The sequence below is a fragment of the Physcomitrium patens genome, chromosome 18 (assembly GCF_059467195.1).
Source record: "Physcomitrium patens ecotype Gransden chromosome 18, ASM5946719v1, whole genome shotgun sequence".
In the NCBI taxonomy this organism is placed as follows: Eukaryota; Viridiplantae; Streptophyta; class Bryopsida; order Funariales; family Funariaceae; genus Physcomitrium; species Physcomitrium patens.
This window is the reverse complement of record NC_143427.1, coordinates 14,860,009-14,881,070: the sequence shown is the minus strand read 5'-3', so window position 1 is coordinate 14,881,070 and position 21,062 is coordinate 14,860,009. Positions and strand designations below refer to the sequence as shown.

At 39.4% G+C, this 21,062-nt stretch overlaps 2 protein-coding genes and 1 long non-coding RNA gene across 4 annotated transcripts; 1 reads left to right on the top strand and 2 right to left on the bottom strand.

Moving 5' to 3' along the window:
* The first annotated feature begins 488 nt into the window (after positions 1 to 488).
* Positions 489 to 7,394, top strand: LOC112295262 (cycloartenol synthase). Its single transcript, XM_024546570.2, has 18 exons — positions 489 to 857; positions 1,372 to 1,557; positions 1,855 to 1,944; positions 2,157 to 2,354; positions 2,565 to 2,649; positions 2,938 to 3,104; positions 3,383 to 3,571; positions 3,759 to 3,872; positions 4,142 to 4,264; positions 4,714 to 4,836; positions 5,088 to 5,186; positions 5,323 to 5,379; positions 5,540 to 5,586; positions 5,747 to 5,890; positions 6,028 to 6,205; positions 6,560 to 6,640; positions 6,886 to 6,969; positions 7,138 to 7,394. The coding sequence occupies exons 1-18, from the start codon at positions 645 to 647 to the stop codon at positions 7,243 to 7,245; spliced, it is 2,286 nt and encodes a 761-aa protein (XP_024402338.1). The 5' UTR covers positions 489 to 644; the 3' UTR covers positions 7,246 to 7,394.
* Positions 7,395 to 9,284: 1,890 nt separating this feature from the next.
* On the bottom strand, positions 9,285 to 11,989 carry LOC112295106 (putative pyridoxal 5'-phosphate synthase subunit PDX2). 2 transcript variants are annotated; one of them, XM_024546291.3, is made up of 7 exons: positions 11,638 to 11,989; positions 11,214 to 11,341; positions 10,956 to 11,043; positions 10,637 to 10,713; positions 10,183 to 10,350; positions 9,848 to 9,939; positions 9,285 to 9,686 (listed from the first exon to the last, which is right to left on the bottom strand). In XM_024546291.3, exons 1-7 carry the CDS (start codon positions 11,687 to 11,689, stop codon positions 9,521 to 9,523), a joined length of 771 nt encoding a protein of 256 aa, XP_024402059.1. In that variant the 5' UTR covers positions 11,690 to 11,989; the 3' UTR covers positions 9,285 to 9,520. The 2 variants fall into 2 exon arrangements, with proteins under 2 accessions (XP_024402059.1, XP_024402060.1); XM_024546292.3 differs by having other exon boundaries at positions 10,637 to 10,710; positions 11,638 to 11,941.
* A 4,149-nt stretch (positions 11,990 to 16,138) lies between these two features.
* LOC149987489 (uncharacterized) lies at positions 16,139 to 18,533 on the bottom strand. Its single transcript, XR_016498358.1, has 2 exons — positions 18,270 to 18,533; positions 16,139 to 17,948 (listed from the first exon to the last, which is right to left on the bottom strand). It is a non-coding gene; the product is annotated as an uncharacterized LOC149987489 (long non-coding RNA).
* Positions 18,534 to 21,062: the final 2,529 nt, after the last annotated feature.

Here is a 21,062-nt window from a genome sequence, read left to right as displayed (position 1 = left end):
GCAATTTCTTGGTGGCTATTTTCATGTTAAAGTAAAGATGTAATTATAAATGTCAATATCTTCTACATTAAATAAAAATTAAGTTTTAAAAAATAACTATAAAAAAATTATTTGACAAGCATAGATTTTGGATGTTCATAAATTTGGAACTTTTTTGTACCATATTAATTGTGGTTCTTTTTTTTCTAATAAATAATTATTAAAACAATCCTTGCACTATTGTCATTTTTTCAATTTTATTTTATTTTTAAAAATTACATTAAAAAAAGTAATAATCATATAAACCTATTCTTCCCCCAAAGGCAAAGATTATTTTTACATTCATTTTCCAGTGTCCTGCACAAACAATAACCCGGTGGCAGCTAAAAAAAACACACGGCTGACCGCGGGCAGTAGTCCCAGAAAGATAGAGAGAAAAAGAAAAAAAAAGAAAGAAAAAAGCCAACGCCAAGGGAGCAGATGGATCGGAGGAAAAGAGGGTATCCCAGAAGCAATACTTTGTTTTCTGTTGCAATGCAGAGAGAAAGAGGGTGCCTTCGTTTCGCAGGAGAGCTTGAAGCATTGCTCGAAGCACAGGACAACGCAGAAGCATAAGAAGAAGTAGAAGGAGAGAGAGATCGGTAGTATCGCCAAGGGAAGGAGCAATGTGGAGGTTGAAGATTGCCGAGGGCGGGGGAGGAGGAGGCTTGCCATTACGGACCTTGAATAATCACGTGGGGCGCCAAGTGTGGGAGTACGACGAGCATGGAGCAGCAGGCGATTTGGCGCATCGTGTCGCGGTGGACAAGGCGCGCGTTGCGTTCGCGGAGAATCGCTTCGAGCAGGCTCACAGTAGCGATCTGATCATGCGCTTGCAGGTTGGTTGATTTGTTGCCTCGGCCCGGGTTCCCCCATGTGTCTTTTTTTTTTTTTTTTTTTTTTTTTTTGTATTGGGTTCTTTAGGAGTGATCGCTTGATGATGGGTGACGATTTGCTCTGCAAGTCTTTTGCTGGGCTTTTGCAGAGGGATCTCTAGAGAGAGAGGTTTTTCGTTACGAGCTGGAGAAAAGAAATCACTCTTTACTGTTCTTAGAGTAATACAGCTGGTGCATTTCATCATGCGTGACTAATGCACAGTGAGCATGCAATCACGTATTGTTCTCGCATTTTGCACAGTAGTGGGCTGCGACGCTCGACCTGATTGTCTTGGTGCCAACCGGAACAAGAAGTTGCATGTGTCTATCGTCTGCTTTTGGTTCAGATTGTAGTGACGCTCGCCGATTTCACCCTATTTAATAGTCAGGGATTGCGGATCAATCCAATGTCGAACAGATAACACCGTATCCTTTTCGTCTCACAATTTTCTCTTGACATTGAAAATTGCTGATTCAGTTTGCCAGGGAGAATCCGTTGCCTGAGCTCCCAACTCAAGTGAAGATTGAAAACCTCTCTGACCTTGATGAAGAGGCCGTCACCACCACTCTTCGTCGATCCATGCGCTTTTACTCGACCCTACAAGCTCACGATGGACACTGGCCGGGTGACTACGGGGGTCCCATGTTCCTCATGCCTGGACTGGTAATCATTTCATCTTCACATTTACCCATTTCGTCTGCCACTTTTTAAACAAAGCATTCAATAACTTCATTGGTTTTGCTTGTTGTAACTATGATACCCTCTAGAGATGCCAACATTTGAACCTCATATTGATGCTCTGATAAAGTAGCTGTTCTGTTATTTGGAGACAAAATATTAATCTGATGAAGATCCAGTCCTTCGCTTCTCCATCCAAATTTGTGCTGATTGTCATATGTTTATTATGGATGGATTTTGCTAGCCTGTACTAATTATTATGCATTGGTTCTTATGTAATAGGTTATTGCACTGTACGTCACGGGGGCACTTAACACTGTTCTAACTCCAGCCCACCAGAGTGAAATGCGCCGGTACCTTTACAATCATCAGGTACTTGGGTATTTTCCATCGTTTTGATTTACGTGTCCTTAGAGTCTACCTAGTCATGATCTACACAGCATACTGTACTCCTGGAAGCTGACAACATGAGTATGGACGTTTTAGAAACACTTCATCTGTTTTACTACCCGCGTGTTTCAATGCATTAAATGCTTTTGTGTAGTAGGTGGGACTACTATTGATGAAAGCCTGTCTTATTGCAGAACAAGGATGGAGGTTGGGGATTGCACATAGAGGGACACAGTACCATGTTTGGCTCTGTACTGACGTATGTTACACTGCGGATACTTGGTGATGGGCCTGAAGGGGGCGACTTTGATGCACTTCGACGAGGACGGAAATGGATCCTAGATCATGGAGGTGCTACGTATATAACCTCCTGGGGCAAGTTCTGGCTTACCGTAAAGTCCTAACTCTCATTCTCAAGCTCTTTCGTGTTCATCTAACCGCTTAAGATTTCAGCATCACCTATAAACTTTATTTCGCAAATGTAGACTTCTGAATGTAAACGGTATTCAAGACTCGGGTGCTTGTATAGTTATCAACCATGCTGTGGAACGGTTTGAATATATGATTAATCTCCTTGCAACCTTCGGTTTATCTGATGCCAGGTTCTTGGAGTATTTGAATGGTCAGGAAACAATCCCCTGCCTCCTGAAACTTGGATACTGCCGTATTTTCTTCCTATGCATCCAGGTGCACTACATCACATCTTTATGCAATTTCTTCAAGATATTTATCGTACCACATTGTTCGCATCGGCATGATTGAAATGCCGATGCCTGGATCAGAACTGTATTATAGAACGAGTTCCCTTTAGAATGACTTCCCTGTTTATATCATAGACGTTTCTTAAGGGTGGAAAACCGTTCCTGTGGAGACCGTGAACGCTCTAATCTGGTTTTGAAAAATCTCAGATGGTTATTGCTTTAGATATTTGGGGTTACAGGTCGGATGTCCAAATGTTGATATTCGTGGTTACAGGTAGGATGTGGTGCCATTGCCGCATGGTCTATCTCCCAATGAGCTACATATATGGCAAGCGATTCACTGGGAAAATCACTGAACTCGTGAAGGCAATTAGGGAAGAGATATTTGTTCAGAAGTATACTGAAGTAAATTGGAATGAGGCTCGGAATCTATGTGCGAAGGTACGTGCGCATGTAATTAGCTTTAATTATCAAAAATTACTTCGTAGTTAAGCTAACTGTGGTTGAATAATCAGTTTTTTTTTTTTTTTTTTTTTTTTTTTTTTTTTTTTTAATTTTTTTTTTCTTTTTCCGGTGGATGCAAACCATGATCCAGTTTACCCGTTTCTATGGCCATGTAGCAAAGATGGCTTAGCTGATGACACAACAGATCACAATTTGAAGTCATTTCAAGATGATATAAATATATGTCTCGATCTCGTTGAGTGCTCTGTGCGCAGGAAGATCTGTATTACCCTCACCCATGGATACAAGACGTGTTGTGGGGTACGTTGGATAAGGTGGTGGAGCCTATTTTGACAAGATGGCCTGGATCCCTTCTTCGTAAAAAGGCGTTGGCTCGTACCATGGAGCATATTCACTACGAGGATGAAAACACCCGTTATTTATGTATTGGTCCAGTGAATAAGGTCAGCGTGCATATGAGCTGTCTAGGAGATGTCCTCTCATAAGTGATCACAGAAGCTGGTCTTTAGGATGGCCTCTCTGCGCATGATCTTATCCTTACCCCCTTACTCATCCAATTCAAACGGAAGACATCTTTTTTCAGGCTCCCATCTGTGTAAATCTGCTTTGACTTTTTTCATGTCTACATAGGTTATGAATATGCTGTCCTGCTGGATAGAGGACCCTAACTCAGAAGCCTTCAAGCTGCATTTGGCACGGGTTGTCGATTACCTATGGGTGGCTGAAGATGGCATGAAGATGCAGGTATCTTTTTCATTGTACTTTTACTTGCACATTCAACTTAGAGATAAATATTCAGAACTTATTGCTTCATAAATCTTGGATCAAGTTTACCAGTATGATGAATCTTCGTCTTCTCTATTTTCTTTGCCTCTTACTTTCATGTCCTTTGAATGCCTCTAAAACGCAGTTTGTTGTATCTATCACATGTTCTTGAAAGAGTTATAACCTATAATTTCAGTTAGCATACATCTCGTATTTCAATTTTCGGCCGGTTTGGAGTTTTGTGGCAGGGATATAATGGAAGCCAGCTTTGGGACACAACGTTCGCAGTGCAAGCATTGGCCGCTACAAAGCTTCCAGATGAATCTATGAGTATGCTCAAGAAGGCCAATTCGTATATCGATAATTCTCAGGTTCACATCTAGCCTTTTTTCTCTTGCTTCAGATACTTCTAGATTTACCAGTTTCTTGCATTTGGATGGTTGGTGAAATTGATTTATATTTTAAGATAGGAGTTAGGTCAGTAGAGCTATGGACGGATGGGCATATAGGCAGGCTGCTGTCTATCGGTTGAAGTAAGGTCTTTTTCACATCAGACTCTGCCTTTCTATTTCTCTGAATACTTTTTAGAGGAGCTGGAGTACTGTAGTCTGCGAATGCGCTAGTTTGTCATACGAATTACACTAGTTTGTTGAAAGGACTTGTTGAATTCTTCTTTATATGCATTGTTGTATCTCCCTTCTGATTAAACGGTTGCGCCGAAACGTCGTGAGTGTGTACTTTCTAAATGTTTGTTTACTTTAATTCACAATATTTGTTAGTATTAGTTGCACTTACAGAGATTTTAAACGTGTCTCTGAAGGTGAGAGAAGATTCTCCAGGGGATATGGCCTACTGGTATCGTCATATTTCTAAAGGTGCTTGGCCTTTTTCTTCAAGAGACCACGGATGGCCTATCTCTGACTGTTCGTCTGAAGGCTTAAAGGTGTGTTGATTCCCGTGTGTGTGCGCTTTTCTTTTTAAAATGTTTCTGATGATGCTGAGCTTCTGCGTACTTGTAAAAAATTAATGTAACTGTGGCTCTTGGGTACTTAATGATTCAGAGTAATTTCCAGGAACAAAACTGTAACTTGGTATGCCTGGTTTTTTCCATCTCTATCGGAGAGTATCTGTGTAAATCCCTCTCTGTTCAGGAAATACGGACCTTCTCTACATAAATGTGGACGTTGAATGTAGGCGACACTGATCTTGGCAGACTTCCCAAAAGAATTGGTTGGGAATCCGATTGCAGCAGAGCGCTTATACGATGCTGTGAATGTCATCCTGTCTTATCAAGTAAGATGCTTATGTACATACTCCCAGCTTGTCTGGTTGATATGACATCAGAAAACATGCTGTCATTTCCTTGCGATAATAGAACAAAAGGAGTTTGTGACGAAGCAGTTTTACTAATATATGGAGTTGTTTTCAGAACGAAGATGGAGGGTCAGCCACTTATGAAAGAACAAGATCTTATCCTTGGCTTGAGGTGACTTTATCGATGCCCTATTGATTTCGCTGCTATTCTATTGCGCAATTCGTGATGTAAGCTTGTTTAATCACTCTCTAGATGCAGGCCTCGAAGAGCATAATTTCCACAACAATAAATGAAATTATTTCTTGCCCGTTTGGCTGTTTTGATTTTCCAGGTCATCAACCCTGCTGAGACTTTTGGAGATATTGTAATTGATTACTCGTAAGTTTTCAACACTGAGCATTACTGTGCTTCGCCTCAACCTTTGTAATTGTTGTCTGTCGGTTTGGAATCGAATGGTTTCTAGACTTTTGTTTTGTACTTTCAATATGCTCAATGAGACGGTTCTGAAGATTAACGTTAATTTTCATATGTTGCGTAGGTATGTCGAATGCACGTCAGCGTGCATGCAAGCGCTCGCTTCTTTTCAGAAACGATATCCTCACCATCGAACTAAGGAAATTGCTAAGTCCATTCAACGGGCTCGTAAATATATTGAAAGCATTCAAAAGGACGATGGCTCTTGGTAAGTTCTCTTTCTAGTTGGACATAGTTTTGGAAGAGGTCTAGTTGGTTGTCTTTAATTTTCAAGGAACCTCTTTTGCAAGGTATCAGTTAAATTTCCAATCTTCATAACATGAGTGGGTGGTTGTTTTGACGCAGGTATGGATCTTGGGCAGTGTGTTTCACGTATGCAATTTGGTTTGGTGTCTTAGGGTTGATTGCTGCCGGTCAAACTTATGAATCATCTTTCCATATTCGAATGGCTTGTAAGTTCCTTCTCTCAAAGCAGCTTCCTGATGGTGGATGGGGAGAGAGCTACCGTTCCTGTCAAGACAAGGTACAAATACTTGCGCATGTGAATGTTGGGAATTGATATATATAGCTCAGTGATTGTTGATAGCATACGGTCTTAGTATTTTATGACTTTCACTCTCAAAAGGTTTTGCGGTAGCGAACTCATCTTTGGATTTCTTCATAATACGTATGTAGCACATTTTCTGGAACTTTATCGTGTCAAAACATAAGGACAGGTTCTACAGTCTAATATATTAAGTCTGCTTGTCGGGCTGTCGTTGATAACCATTTGGGTTCTGCGCCTTTGGATTTGGATTACATCAAAATAATCTCGTTCCTCTGAGCACCGATGTCTTGGTATTTATTATTATTAATTTTATTGTTGTTGTTTTTGTAGGTCTACTCTAATTTGCCTGGTGGAAAATCCCACGTTGTGAACACATCGTGGGCTATGCTGACGCTTATTGCTGCAGGACAGGTACACTTTTGATGGCTCCCATTGCTGGAATCATTCTCTTGGAAGCTCCAACACGGCTTTGTTTTGACTAGCTTCATGTTCGATATAAGTTGGCTTGCACTGGTGTGAGTGAATTTTCTGAGCGAGTGGCTTTTACTCTTGGGAAAGGGAGTGTTTTATTTATTATTTTATTCATTTATTTATCTATTTTTATGTATTTACTGATATCAATATTTCTCTACTATTCATTTTCTCTGAACTCACAGTGGGAGAGAAATCCCGAGCCTTTGCATAGAGCAGCTTCAGTACTTATTAATAAGCAAATGGAGTCTGGAGACTTCCCTCAAGAGGTACTTGAATATTGGATGAGTCGGAATAACGTAGAGCCAGAAATGACGTAGTGACTGTTGAATTTTTATTTCTGTGGGCTGCGTCTAAGGTCGGAATTATCTAGTTTTCTGCCATGGTCAGAGTGCTGGTTTTGCGCTGGTGTTGATATTGACCCTAACTGTATGCAGGAAATCATGGGCGTATTCAACAGGAACTGTATGATCAGTTACTCTGCGTACCGGTGTATTTTTCCTATCTGGGCACTGGGTGAGTACCGGCAAAAATTGATGGCGTAAGACCGCTTCTAAGTTATTGTATTTAGTCTTCGGCTTGGACTGATCATAGTTTCTGTCCCTAGTGTATCACAGATTCAGACGGTACAGTATATTTTGGATTGATGTGACGGAACTTTGAATCTCCTTGCAGTAAAGTATGAATTCGGATAGTCCCGATCGTCATTTGTAAATATGGGTTGTACCAATGAACTGGAATGGTTCTAGAAAAACATAGAATTTGTGAATCCAATTTGACATCATAACTTCAAGTCCAGGAAACAAGTCCAAATGGGTGACACTACACCAGTTTAGCTTGAGGTGGTTTCACACTCCAGGATCAAGGGACATACAGTCTGATGAAGCTAGTTTTGGTTTAGTTCCAAATATGAGTTCAACTTCGTCATAAACTATCACCAATATCCACAGCTTGTACCAATCGAAAACATATTATGTAGTTTTGCATTCAAGGCTTCGAACAACTGCAAATCGACATCTGATGATGTTTTTAGGAGGTTAGTATGAAACAAAGTGAACTGGAATAAAAAAAACTAAAACTGTTTTCCACTTTGTGTTCTACATCACTAGACGGGTGAGTTATTACCGGCAGAAGTTTACAACCATTTGCCGTTGGTTCTCTGTTAAACTATACCCTAATGTTTGTGAGAACTCAGAAGTGAAGTATGTGGTTAGTTCCAAGAATGAAATGCAAAAAGAATTCAAAACAGTTTGTTATTTTACTCGAATTAAGCACCCTGCATATATATATATATATATACACACACACACACACACACACACACAGTTCCCTTATTTATTTGCAGGACTAATCCAATTTTGATATTTACTATAGTTAACGACAACATTGCTGTTTTGTAAAAACCTGTAGTCTTTTAATGACTTCTGAAACCAACTTTTTTATTTTTTTATGATTAGTTTTTCAATGATTTGTTTTTAGTGATATATATATATATATATATATATATATATAATTTCCACAATAGTAATATTTTTTTTTCTTTAAATAAATATAGAAATCATAAATTAAGATTAAAAATTATTTTCTAATATATCTTGTATAATATCTGTTTTACACTACTCTTGTAACTTATTCAAGTGCGTGCAAAAAAACGTAATCTCTATCATTTCTTAATATTATATACCAAAATATTTACCAAAAAAATTACTTCATGATTTATTGATAGATCTTGTTAAGATTTGATATTTTTTTAATTAATGTTATAAGTTTTTCTATTAAGTTTTATTAAAATTATATTAGCAATATAATTTGAAGAATCTTCAAATCTATAAAGATATGTATGTAAAATAAGAATTTAGATAGAACATTCTCTTGTTTGTATATCATTGTTTTGTGTATTCTAAAAATATAATTTGAGATTTTTTTGTTTTGTTGTTGAAGTAATACCTAAAGCACATAAAATTGTATAATGTTATAAAAATAATGAACAAATGTTCTTCAAATTGAGTCTTTAGAACATAATAAATGGTTTATATTCTTATTCTATAACACAATATATAAACATGTATAGATTTGTTTCTCTTTTTATTATTTTTAAGCCAATTATAGTAAATGGGTAGTAACTAATGCAATAATAATTTGGGGAATTTTTTTCCATTTTCATATTGCTACCTAGATAGTAATTAGGACATAAGAAAAATAGTTTTTTTGACATTAATTTCTTTTTTAACTCCACCTTGTAGTCCATGCATCTACTAATGATTGTCAACAACCTTGATCCTCTTTTCTTTTTGTAATTTTGCAAGGTATTTTTACACTTATGCAATCCACACATGATACTTTTGAGTGTTACAATAATTTCTAAAAACTTACTTTTATTTTGAAAAGATCCTATTATTATGTTAATAATAATTAAATAATGTATAACAAGTTTTGTTTAAATATAAATCATTCATTGTGTTAAAATATTTAGTTTCAATATTAATATTAAAATTTTGAAGAAACCACATCCAAAATATAAACCCTTTAGTTGAAAACGTACAACAAAACTCTAATGTTTGTACCAAACACAAATGCAAATGTAAGAGACGAAAGGTGCATGAAATATTAATCCAGATCTCTAATGAGGCGATAAAACTGGGAGTTTTGGATTCTTTTGGATCTAACCACATAACCCTATAATTTTTTCTATTTGAGGTACTAAAAATGTAAATAATTGAAACATATAAGCATCTGTGAAGGTCTTCTAAAAGGAAGAAAAGCAGAAAAAAATGGGAATCAAATGGTGCGGAAAGCATATCCCACACAATTGTTACGATGCTATTGTAATTCAAGGCTAAGGAAACTTGCTTCTCTGAAGACAGGCATGTCCCTGATCTGGTCTAAAGCTGGTGGCACATTAGTCTTCTTTGCCACTATTCTCTCTGCACCTGGAACTTGAGCTCCCTCCCCTCCATCGTTGATCATGTTCAGAAACAGTTTGTGCCTGCAAAGGATTAAGGTAGGGACCGTGTACATTAGATGCCAAAACAACAATCGAAAGAAAGTGGAGAAACTACAGAAAATGAAAAAAAAAAGAAAAAAATGAGAAGTTTAGACATAAGAAAGAAATCCCAATTTACAGATGTGAGCAGAGGAAAACCATACCACCGTAAATCTGAGGTCAACTCAGGATGAAATGCAGTTGCTAGCATGTTGTTCTGCTTGACCGCCACAATAACCTTATCCTTGCCTACTTCCTTATTTTGAGAACAGATTTACAAAACATCAAAACCACCATTGAGAATCACATGAAAAAAAGTTAATTGCATGTAAATGATCCAAGTAGAAATGGGCATATCTAAAGAGCTCCTGCTGTAATTGAGATTCAAGTGACTCGCATTGGAATGTGTATTGAGATTCCACTGTGCTGAATGGTACCAAGTAGTGTGAGCAGAGAGGTGATTTCACATGAGTTGAAAATCAGAAGGTAAATTAATCACCTGTTGTGGGGCCTGACCAGGTGCCAGGGGATATTCAGCTAGCACTTCCACAGAAGAACCCACATCGACAATTGCAGGAGCTCGAATGAACACAGCACGACAAGTCTCGGCACCTCCCTCTCGTGAGGCTAGAGTTGGAACTGATAGCTCCATTTCGAAGCTATTTAACTGCACACTCATGATGAAGTTTTCAAGTTGAAGACATTGTATAGCTCACTTGGACCATGCGACAGCATATCCAACGCTGAGAATGAAGGGGTGCCGATTTTAAGATCATAATTCACATCACATAGAAGTAAACCTTCCAGTAATGATTGAAATGTGAAATTCAAAGCATTGAGTTATATCTAAAGCTCAATGTAATGCATTGTAGAGGATTGTAGATTTCACTGCCAATTTCATTTTACTCAAGACTCATTCGTAATGATCTGCACTGCTTGTTCGAAAGGCATACCTGGCTACCGAAAAAGTTGCGGTGAACAGTGCAATCAAGTCCCCCCAAGAGCTTTTGACCTCCTTCTTTTACTCCTGCTAAGCCAACAAACCGATCTCAGTTTTTTAGTTAAATTCTTACATTGTACACCACTTACCATCAGAGGCACAGGGCATTCAGAAACATAAATTCACCATCACAGAAACGATCCTTAAACCCATTAACAGCAGAGGAATATCCACATTATCAATAATGTAATCATGCAAACAACCAAAAGAAGCTACCACTTCTAGCAAAGTAGGATACAACAATAAAAAAACCAAGCATTGGAAGTTCTCACCCGAAGCTCTGTCAGCCAAGAAGATAAGCCCGGCACATGTGCCCCAAATTGGTTTCCCTGCGGTGCTAAATTCTCGAAGAGCAGGAAACTGCGACAGGGTTTTACAATCGACGTCAGCGTTTATTTGGTGCACAAGAAAAAGTACAATTTAAAAATAAAAATAAAAACCAAGAAAAAGTCCACTATTTTCGTGAGGCGATTCGAGTTCGCGGGAGGAAGAGGCACAGAAACAAAAGGAAGAGATAAATTTCCACTAACAAGGTTGTTCTTCTCCGCCAGCTTGGCCATGGTGGTGCTCTCGCCACCAGGAATAATCAAACCGGACAACCCCACCAATTGCTCCAGCTTGCGTACTTCCACGGCGTCCACCCCCAGCTTCCGCAAACCTGATATCCCCCAACCGACACAATCCAAGTTCGCATTTAGTGGCAGCTCATTCGACATTATAATGGCCAAAATTCGCCCACCACAAGCGGGACTCTAGACTTTACACTTCCAGTCATCTCTCGCGAGAATGATCGACGTCCTTACCCTTGTAGAGTAAAAATCAAGATCACTGCGCAGCTGCCTCCAATTGCCGTTGTTTTCCAACGAAATCCATACCCACATAAGCCACGAGTTTCTTGGAAAATGATTTAGGAATCTAGAAAAAATAAAGAGGATAAGCGGGAACAATACTCACAGACGATGTGCTCCTTGAAGGAGCCCTGCAGGGCCAACACTCCGACTGCCATCGGTGTTGAAATATCTTCCTCACAAGCTAGCGCAGTCTCTGGGTACCTTTCTGTTGGCACCTACACTCCCACCTCGATCACTTCTCACGAAAACGAAACAGTACAAGTGAGAAATTGCGGCACGGGCCGGATTGATGGGCAAGGAAAAGAGCAACGCGCAACGGCGGGTGTGCAAATCTGACTCTGGCAGAGGTGGGGGAGAGTGTTGACAGATAGTTGTGAGGAGGAAGTTGCTGCTGCTAAACTGTTGTGGTGATGCAAAGTTTAGGGCCATGTCCCCGAGTTCGGAAAACCTGGTACAACCGAAGCCAGGCAATAGCAATTGGCTCTTGAGCCCTTCTTCTGGACCCCACCAAATTTAGATCCTGCATCGGGGAATAGAATCTCTAGTAGCGACCTTTTATTTTCCCTGTTCTGCCGCCTGGTTGTTCGGCCAGTAGGCCCACCGTCGAGTTGCCTTCAGCTGGTCACTGCAGAATCAATCGGTATATTTTTTTTTTCATTTGCGGTATTCCTTTGATGCCTGGCCTTGTAAACCAGGGACGCGGAACAAATAACCGCATTTTTTACTCCATTTTTAACTCCGGTGGGGACTTCTTGGTATTCCTTTGATGCCTTCTCACACCTAAACAAAATCCAAATATCATCAGAATCCATTCTTTACCACCGGCAACAGCTCAACAGCAGCAATAATGCTAGTGCTATCAGTTTGTGGTTTCTTCTTAGGTCGAAAACTCGATTTGTTGTAGCCAATATCGGAAAAGTAATTTTTTTAAAAATCAATTCGCTACCTAGAAGTTAACTATGCAGAGACTATGCAGAAAGTCTAAAGGTCATTCGTGTTTCTTCTAATAAGGAAGAAATTGAACCCCACAAGCTCATCAATAAACCAGTCTGTTAACTGAAATGTTAATAAGTCTGTGAAGTTCAATTCTTGAGTATAATCCGCCCTTTTGATGTATCCTGACTTTAACAGTAATATATAAACCATTTTTGAGCAGGATGAATGTCATATCCACGTCTGGTAAAACCACTAAGGTTTGAAGACTTTATTCCAACTAACCCATGTCATCGCCAGTTGGTTGTTCCAATTAATACGATGGCTAGTGGAGGCTTGTGACCCAACGAGAGTATTGAATGCAGAAGTCACTGCCAAAAGGACATTCCGCAGGGAATCGGGACAGTCGTCCAATCTACACTCTCGGCACACTGCTGGAATGAAATTGAAGGCGTCAACGCTAAAATTTTCGCCCCGCGCAGTCTGTTTGGGTGACACCTCAACGCACTGCATTTCAATCAGTACGATCGTGAGCCAGAAAGCGAAGAATTTGTCTTCACAAGCTCAGTTGTAGTCCAGGAACACGCTCAAGATGTTTCAGAACTAAGCATGCGAGAAGCAAAATCGGTGACGCTTTCGGTTTCCCATATCTCGGATCTTGTTCGCCCCTCAAGGAAGCATTGATCTTCTGAGATAAGCTTCCAGTAGTCACAGAGTTCTATAATACCAACACCAATCAAGCCAGAAAACATCGATGCAACCCTAACAGGATCCGATCCATTAGGGCATACCATGTTTTTCCGATTGATAAAATCTCAACATAATTTTATCTCGTCAAGTTTGTAGCCTGTGATATGTAACACACGGCGGGCTGGACTTTAGATCTCCGCTTGAATCCGCTAGGTCCATCGAGTTGGCTTTGAGGAGGTCCAGAATTGATAACTACTGATCTCCGAGGGTTGTAGTCTGCGTTGATCGACACCGTTGGCAGCACATTAGATGACCTAAGGCGCGGTGGAATGCCGCGAATAGCCGATGGTCTCCACAGGAGCAAAAATTTTCAGGCTGACAAACGTCACTTCTCTTAGCGTTGCCAAAATACTAGAGGACTGGTCTCAGTGAAGTTTTGCAGTTTCTGTAGGACTGCCAAACAGAAGAAGCTCATCGTTTCCTCACATGAGGAAGTTGTTCAGAGCAAGATCATCCTCCAAAATTGCACCGACAACTCGTTTCCCTCCAGCCCGAAGTAGTTTGAGTTCGATGCACTCAAACTCGGACTCTCCACGCAAAAATGGTTGTGCGAAACCAGAACGAACTCAACTGAAGGGTTCAAGTTGTGAACTCGAGGTTTGTGTTATCAAGTTAAGTTCGTAGGCAACAGATATTCGTTATCAATCTAGAAAGCTCTGTTTGCTGACTGTTTCAAGTAGAGCTGTTGCGTAGAATAGGAGATGATTCCTGGTGTGGTTGTAGCGACGGTGAGTCCAAGCTGGAAATGTGAGGCTGTTTCTCACTTCGGAATACACAGCTTTCACATCCTAGATGGGTAGTTATTGCTACCAAACAGGAAACTTAGGCATGACACAGGAATCATCGTGTGGAAATGTTCTCCGACATCACCAATCGGACAATCTGGAACCCCAGGATTGGGACCTTTTGTGGCGTTACAAGCCACTCGGGATATGAAACAGAACGTGGCTAATGAACCCAATTGTCATCTATCTTACATCTAGTACAGGAGAACCACACATGCCTAGAAAGCCTCAACAGAAGGCTGTTGTTGTTACCAGGTGATTGCCCGGTTCAGCACACTCTCTGGCCTGCTTTGCATCGACCATCGGCAGAAACCACGACTCGGTGTCGGTAACATCATATCAAATATTGGAAACAGTCGGTACGCAACAAAGTTTCTGTATCAAACGTGAAAAGCATTGTTTGCAGATTCTTCCTGGTGAAACTGTTCCATGTTCCAGGTGAAGACTCTTGATGTAATTCTCGCCGATGTCATCAAGACAATGTTTAGCTTCTAAACACACAACACTAGTCAACTTTCACATGAATATTTCTTCTTTGTGCTACATTTGAACCTGATCTCATTCTTGGGCACTTATTTCGATGAATCTCACATACTTTGCCCATCGTTCGACAAATGGGTTCTGTATAAAATGAATGGATATCAGCGGTTATAGCACTTGTTGTAAGTTCCATACAGCGGAATCTCTAAATGGCAAGCATTTTTGAAGGAAACATTTCATACTGAACGTGTTAAAAAAAACTTTTATTTCATGTCATTCAACTTTTGTAGTTGTAATTGATGGAGTTGGAATGTGAGTGTTAATGTTAGGCTTTGGTTGGATTTTTACATGCAAGTTTCTTTAGACAGTGGGTTTCTATAATTCTGACCTAGAACCTCATTTCTACTATTGTGATGTGATGTTTGTTTCTAAAAAAATGAGCAGATGTTATCTCAAAAGATGATTTCCGAAATACATAAACAAATCTTTTATTAGGTGGTTTGGAACAGTGCCATTAATTGCTAAAAATACAACAATGTAAATTTTTTTTATGACATATAATGGTGTCTATTTTTTGAACGTTTGTTACATGTATCCTCAATAAAATTTGAATTTTGGTTTTTTTAAACACAGTACATATTTTTATTACATTATTAGAATATTTATAATTTTAAATTTTTTAAATTTTCAAAATTAAATTATATATATATATATATATATATATATATATATGATTTTTTCATTTACATATATTTTCAAAATAGCATGATTAATATTGTGAAACTGCATAAGTATATTAAAATAAAAATTACCAGATATATTTTACATGTTTGACTACATACTTGATAATTAATTATTGTTCATATTTTTAATGTACAACACAGGTAGACATAATTCTTTTTATTAGTACTCTTTTTAGATTACTTTGGCAAATACTAATAAAACTTGCAACAAAGAAAGAATAAGCTATAATTTCAAATATATATATACATATATATATATATATATATACAAGTCTTATTTTTAAAACAACTAGCTACTATTATTTTATTTTTTAAAACTCCGCCCATTCAAAAATTTAAAACTAGTGTAAATATTTTTGGTTGTATCATAATTACACACTACAAATTTTACATTATTATGGTTTTGCAACAATGTCTCACTTAACTACAAGAGACGAATTTTTTTATTGGTCAAAGCATGTTGCATATGGCTTTGATTTCTAAACCATCAAATATTACAATATAAAGTATTTTGATTCCAAAGTAATAACTTTAATTTGAAAAGATTTTGATTTTTTTAGAATTAGAATTCAACTCAATTAGAATTCAACTATTTGTTCACAAAACATAAACAAAAGAAAATTAAAATTGAACATTTTGAATGAAACTCTATAAATGCAACATAAACCACACTAGAACAACACACAAAATACTACCCAATAAGCTTCACACAGTATGCACATGTCAAAAAATATAAATAAAAATCCAACCTCAAGGCTTTGAACTATACTTCTAATACAATAAAGTATTGATGTACAATACTCAGAAGACTAGACGTTAACAATTAAAATTCATATCACAAAAACGCATGTGGATGCTTGTGTGGGGAAGCTTGTGTGGTGGATGGCCATTACAACTCAAAATGAAAACATTCTTTGAAAATAGTCCAACAGCCGTGTCAGCGGCCACCTCCAACTTGAGCATTACTTCAAAATTCCTCTCAGAAGTTGTTTCACAAAGTGTTGAGATTATCAACATTGAGGACTGCATATCGAAGTTCTTTTTCTCACTTAATATAGCTCAGCGTTAAATAATATGCAGCTGGAATAGATAAACAGTATGGTTCGTCTCCGCGTGTGAACAAGAGGACAAACTCACATCTCGTATGTGACACTCGTACTCTCTGCGTCCACGCACAACTGAATTTAGGGTTCGAAATCTGAATGGAGCATAGAATGACATCTAGTGTATTCAATTCAACGAAAACTGTTACAGAATTACCCCACACATACCTCCATGACGCTGCTTTCTTAGAATAGAACAGTTGTTTTGAGCATGAAGCTTGGACCAGGTTACTCAGGAACAATCTTCTATCGAATTTGCACCAGAAAAGATGTCTGAACATTACTTTAATTAGGGTACAATCTCTGAAACTTTGCAACTGACTGGGCAGAGTACATTACCTGTGATCATACATGAAATCGAATCACTGCTTGCTAGTCATTTTCTGGCTCGAATTCGTGCTGAAGGACATCGGACAGACACCCTCAAACGTGAACATCATCACAGAAGTGCATCAAGTGTCTTTGGAGCATTAGAGTCCAATATCATACATTAGCTTTATCTTTTCTTTCTCCACTATTTGAAGAATCTTCATTCTTAAAATCCTAATGAGGTTCAATTCGGTACTAGAGATACCGAGTTGCAACACCCAGTCATATACCTTCAAAGTATCAATTTGGTGCTGTTTTCGCGTGCTGGACCTCCTCATCCGCTGACATTTGTAATTTGATTTTTCTTCATTCAGCTGAAGTTACTTCTCTTTTATGTCGAAGTTGCGCTCTTGCTGCTCCTCTTTTGCAAAATCGTGTGTCAAAGAGCAACTTATGCTGTGACTTTCCCACACAAGCATTCGAACATTAAAATTGAACATTTTCGAACATTAAAATTGAATCTGAGCTTGATCGATTCTAGAGTGCAGCCACAAATTTTTTGAGTAAGAATCCTCCGCTCCAGGACGTTCGTCTTCGAACACGATAACTTCAGAATAGATCCGATCACCAGTACATCGCTGGAAACATCCTTGAGGTGCTGACGGCGAGCGATAAAGACTTAATGTAAAATCTTAGTCAAATTTCGACTTGGAATTCACAGTAACCTGACCAGGAGTTAGCCTAAAGATATTGAATCGCTATTTTGATTCTGCTACATCCGTGTCCCTCAGGACCAAGACATGGTGAGCTTACTTAAAATTCCACATCGAGATTTAACTCAGAGATTACGTGAAGTCCTTCTTGTTCAGTGCCTCAAGGATAGTAGTCCTCTTGCTAAACCTTCAGCATTATCTACTTTTCGGGGCTGAAACACCAAGGCCTGAGTATACTTTCTCTATCGCTCCTCCGCTGCATCAACGATTTGTCACTATTCCTGACAAAAGTATTATAGTAAACTGAGAATCCTATCACCTTCGGCACAGCGTATATCGGTGCAGTGTTTCTCGATTCAGCTGAACCCACTGCATTTCAAACATTCAGATGAGGATTTCATGTCCATACCCTTCCCTAGCGACTGAACGTGAATGTCTTTTTCTATCTTCTTACAATTATTTCCTCTTTGCTGATCCCTCAAATGGCTGGCTGGGGTTTGCACCTCCAGACACCTCTTCTTCAGGCCGTTCCTCAGATTTCGATGCTTAACATTGCGAACCCATACTTGCATAAGCTTAACGCCGTTAATGACGGAATCTGATGATATCACCACATCATTTATCATAGAACATGTCAAACACATGACTTGTCAAACACAGGACAGATCAAGTAACAGCTTCATTTCTTCAAAGCAATAACCTAGAAACACCCTTCTGTCGAAATTCTCTGAACATGTGTCGTTCTGATGTCCTGTGACACAGCGAATCAAGAGCTAGAAAACAACCGGATTCGTCCACTAAAACTACAATTCTTTTCACATCGCAAGTGCAAATACAGGTCCCAAATCTAGGGTTCCAGACTGTCTGTGAGTATGAGGGTGAATCTTCACCAGCACACGGCTCATCAGGCATTAATTACCTGGGACGAGTTGATACTCAAATTCAACAACCTGTCGGTAAAACCAATTGAAAAGAACGAGGTTATGAACTGCTTTATCTACGGCGGTGGGACAGGCAGGCACTCAAATTGCTTTTGGTTACAAAGAGGATTTTATCACTGTTGAGGACGCCAGAGATTCCTACATGTGACACCCGTCGCAGATATGTTATCTTACTATTTCAATGACGATTTCGCTGAATTTCGACGTTATGATTCCCTTGTCATGTAAAAGTTTATTGTTTGGTCGGAGTTACTAACCATTCAGGACAAAGAAGCTGCATGCCGTAGTAAGAAACAGACACACGTTTCTAGCTCGGTCCCACCTTGATTGCAATCATAGCCGGAATAATCCCCTGTTCTACGCAAGAGTTCCACGGGAAATAGTCAGCAAACAGAGCTTTCAAGTTGATACAGAAAGTTTGTTGTCTAAGACTTGTTTAGAATCCCTGAATTGATAGCGCAAAACCCGAGTCTTTTGTCGATTGTGCGTGTGCACTAGCCAAGAGGTGCGAATTGGCTTCTACCATTTGCTTTGTCAAGCTGGCAGACGTGCTCTTGTGGGTAATTCTGGCTCACGACTAGAGGCAGAGGCACTTGTGGGAAGATCCAAAGAGTCTAAAGCATTGCGTTTCTGTCTCGTTCTATCCATCTTCGCGATGATGTCGTTGATTCTGGTGGCTCTTGTTCTCTGAAGCATTGCGCCTGTCTCCTGCCCTTTGTTGCTACCTCCGGCTTCATCCGAGTTCATTATGGCTTCATGCAACCATTTTTACGTGGACAGTCCGAGTTTGAGTGCATCGAACTCAAACGACTTCGGGCTAGAGGGGAATGGGTGTCGGTATAATTTTGGAGGATGGCCGCAACCTGAGAAGCAGAGTCGTTCAGAGCAAGACCAGGCAGAGATTTACGCCATGTCTCTGTGCACAGATACACCACGGCCTGGTCTGAGGGGCCACGTTTCTGCGATATTGCAGGGTGAGTTACACTTGAGGGGGGTGAACCATGTTGGTTTGTCGAACACAGAGACAGATGTTGAAAGCGATTCGGAAGCACTTCCTGATGTCAAGAAGCGAAGAGCTTCTTTTGCTTGTCAGTCCAACGGCAATTGGAAAAGTTCACTAAGGAACCAGACTTTTATGGAATCAAGCGGCGGTAGTAAACATCCTCAACTTTTGTCTGATAAGACTCTGAACGCCGCGGGGGTGATACATCTGCTTGATACTTTGTTCAACAAGGTCGATGTTGATACGGATGAAGGATTTGGGCAGCTGAGGAACCGAATCACGCAGGAAAGCTTGGCAGAAACCCTCACGTCAGACAGTCAGGTTTCGGGAATTGAAGAAGGAGTTGAATCGAAGAACGTTGAGGAAAGAAGACACACTTCCAATACCGATCTGGATGAGTTCTTGTGCAGCATTCGGTCTCTCCTCTCTGTCATAAGGAATCACGAAGAGTCACAGGAGAAATACAGGGACAAAATAAAGGTGCTGGAAGAAAGGAAGAAAATATTGAAGGAGGAGAAAAGACAGTACAAACGGCAACGTGATTCATATTGTAAGCTTCCTGTGTAGTTGGGCTAAAGAAATCAACACGGAAACACTTTAAACTCTGGAGAATTGGGATTTTCTGTTATGGTGCAACTCTGGTGTGTCCCAGGAAGAAATTCACCATTCCCACATGCCACGGACTACATTGACGACTCTTTGCGAGCTTCTTCGTCTGCTGTCCGTTAATGCCTTCTTCATCGTCCTCCAAGCTGCCGATTTTTTTTTTTAAGGTATCGAACCAACTACAGGTTGATGTATAATTGGGAATGATTACGAAAAAATCCAACCAATCTTCTCCATCATCTCAATTTGTGACCTGGGGATTGCTGGATTACACGACATCTCTGATTTTAATCCAGGACGACGGCACATTGTACAAGGCTAAGGCACGCCTCATGCGACATCGATTATCAAATTTTGCAACTTTAGTGCATCTGTGGTATCGTAGGTCTTTAGATAGGTTTGTATTTTCCCCTGATCAATAGATAATAGATACTTACCATGAAGTGCTGCTGCTTTCACGACAAATCGAATCGGGTTTGCCAAAACCTCCCCTAGCATGGTGGACACAGCTTATCTGCGCATCAATCAAAAGACTGAGCAAGCAATCCGATATGTAGTTATGCTTCACACTCAAATCAATATGACTGTCAAGCCAGAATGGGAGGGTAGATTATCTTGTCAATACAGCACTGAACTTTTAATAGGAAACAACCGTTTGCAAACCTAGCAACAAATAATTACTGATAAACAGTCTCCACTCGAGACTCTCTACATCTGTTAACTGTTAAACGTTCCCTTGACGACGATCATGAACGCAAGCAGATGAATTACTATAATCAATAAAAAGTAACGCTAATTTTGCCCCAAGATGGAAATTAAACATGTCAGTGTCCTTTGGCGAATTTTATTCTTTTAGTATTTCCAGAAGAAAGTGCCTGCTAGACAATGCTATCAGGATGGTTACATTATGTACTCCTAAAAAATTTCGGTTAACTAGTGGAATAGGTGTTACGTACAACTCAAGAGATTGGCAATCATAGAGAAAAAGACGAACAACAACTTCACAAAAGACCAGCAGCCGGATCTATCTAAAAATAGAAAATGTGCAAAAATATTCTTTCCCACGACCGACCTTGTTGAAAACTGGAGTACTCAGTTCCATTCAATCCAATAGATAAGTTACATTAAGTTAAATTTGACATACAAAGAATTGAAGTTCGTC